This window comes from Arachis ipaensis, chromosome B08 (genome assembly GCF_000816755.2).
Source record: "Arachis ipaensis cultivar K30076 chromosome B08, Araip1.1, whole genome shotgun sequence".
NCBI classification, from domain to species: Eukaryota; Viridiplantae; Streptophyta; class Magnoliopsida; order Fabales; family Fabaceae; genus Arachis; species Arachis ipaensis.
In genome coordinates this window covers 117,834,499-117,836,468 of record NC_029792.2, presented here as the reverse complement: position 1 = coordinate 117,836,468, position 1,970 = coordinate 117,834,499, and the positions used below count along the sequence as shown (strand labels likewise).

Here is a 1,970-nt window from a genome sequence, read left to right as displayed (position 1 = left end):
GTTCCCCGATCTTTCTTCTGTCCCAGCCGTTAGGTTAAGTCTCCGGGACTAGGTGAGGAAACGTCTCTTGGAGAGTAGATTCGATTTAGTTTAAGAACTATGCTTTGTACTATATTTATCGCTCATATTTAACATTTCAGCCACGCTTTGTATGGAAATGGTAGCAAATTTGGGAAAAAACATTGCCCCACAAAAGCTGAGTTGTAATTTTTCTTTTGTCATCAAAAGAATAAAATTTACTCCATTTGAATAAGTGATAGAATTTTAAATTTTATTTTATATATACAATAATTTATTGATCATCACTAAATTTTTAAGTAAAACTAAAATTTCTAATGAAATAATCTTTAGCCTGTGGAACCTAAAGATCCTATGGACAACAAAAACAATCAAACTTTTCTCTCCAGTCAAACCCTCACGAAGAACACAGTAAGTTCAAGTCCATTGTTCCCATGAGGCATCGTCATGTAGTAAGTCTCAGAGTCCTTGGACCCAACCACGCGCTCGAAATGCGCCCTCATGTACGAGAACTCGCCGTCGTGAGGGTCCGACATCTCCTCCGGCAGCACGCCGACCGCCATGGACACCGCATGCAGAAGCTGCATCACGCTCAGGTCCTCATCCGTGGGTTCCCTCTTCACCCCATAACCCATTTTCTTTCCATTGCAAAACATTGTCCAACATGGTTCGTCAACAAGTTCAACCTTATCGTTCCGTGGCTGCTTTTCGCACTCCATGGCGATTCTATTCATCCCAGTTCCCATGTCTTGGAGCAGCTTTCCCGTCGGGATAGCCAGCTCTAAGACAAGGAACGGAAGAGTATTAGGTGTTTCTTGGAATGCAAGGTTAACCCTAGATTTTCTGTGGCCGAATAGCGTTCCGGTTATTCTCTTGCCGCCGTGTATCTGCAGGTCTCCAGGACGGGTCCTGGGGACTGTTGGCATATTACACGGCGGCACCACGATTGGTAATGATCGGAACGTCGACTTGAACTTCCGAAAGAATCTTTCGGATCTTGAAGGAGTTCTTCTCTTGCTGTATGCTGGTTGTAGGGAGATCGGCATGTTGAGAGCCGAGCTCTTCTTCGCCGTGGTGCCTGAATCTTCTCTTTGTACAGGTGGTTTTGGAGGCGGCGGCGGGGGCTGCGGCTGCGGCAGTTGTGGTGCCATTAATTAAGTCGAGATAATGGAAATAATGAGGTATAAAGGAAAGTTTTGTGGTTAATTAGGTTTATATTTCTAGGGGGAAATTCCGGTTGAATTAATGGTTTCGTGGTTTGTTGAATTTGGAGGAGTTTATAGAAGATGTGAAGAAAACTACTTTAAGTTGTGGATTCCACGTTGAGGGGGTTTTAGTTATGATTTTGATATATGGTTGATTTAGTAATTTTAATCCTTTTTTTTTCATGTTTTCGTTTTCATGGTACTGACTTCTTGTTAGGTACTTAAAGTATTAGTTGAATTAGATTGTTTCTCTATTATTTCTTGTCAAGAGATTTGTGAGAAATGGTTAACTTGTTTTTTTTTTGTTTTGGTTCTGTTTCAAATAAGATAAGCCAAACAAAGATAGGTGACTATTACTGTAAATCAGTTGAGTATTTTTCTAAGCTTCTTAGTTTCAATTCTTGTGGTAAATCTATTTTTAGAGGTGGGTAATAATAATAGAGGAATATTAGAATATCATCAAAATTTATTGGTTTTGGTCATCATTTAGCCATCAATATTTAAAAATATAGGATAAAATATTTTGTTAAATTATTAGACTAAAGATACTACACTAAAAGGAATTGAATTGAAGAGTAAGTGATGGCAAAAAATAATAAATTTTAATGGTCCTGGCATTTCTCGTAATAATAAGGGTTTTTTACTTAAATAAATTATTTGGGAGTCAAAATTACCTGATTCCCCTAAAACGAATTCTGCAACGTAAATCCCCTCTTGGTATTATTATATAAATCGTCCTAGGCTGCA

The 1,970-nt window shown here is 38.7% G+C and overlaps 1 protein-coding gene across 1 annotated transcript; it reads right to left on the bottom strand.

Moving 5' to 3' along the window:
• LOC107611580 (protein MIZU-KUSSEI 1) lies at window positions 313-1,413 on the bottom strand. Its single transcript, XM_016313491.2, has one exon. It carries the CDS (start codon window positions 1,167-1,169, stop codon window positions 408-410), a length of 762 nt encoding a protein of 253 aa, XP_016168977.1. The 5' UTR covers window positions 1,170-1,413; the 3' UTR covers window positions 313-407.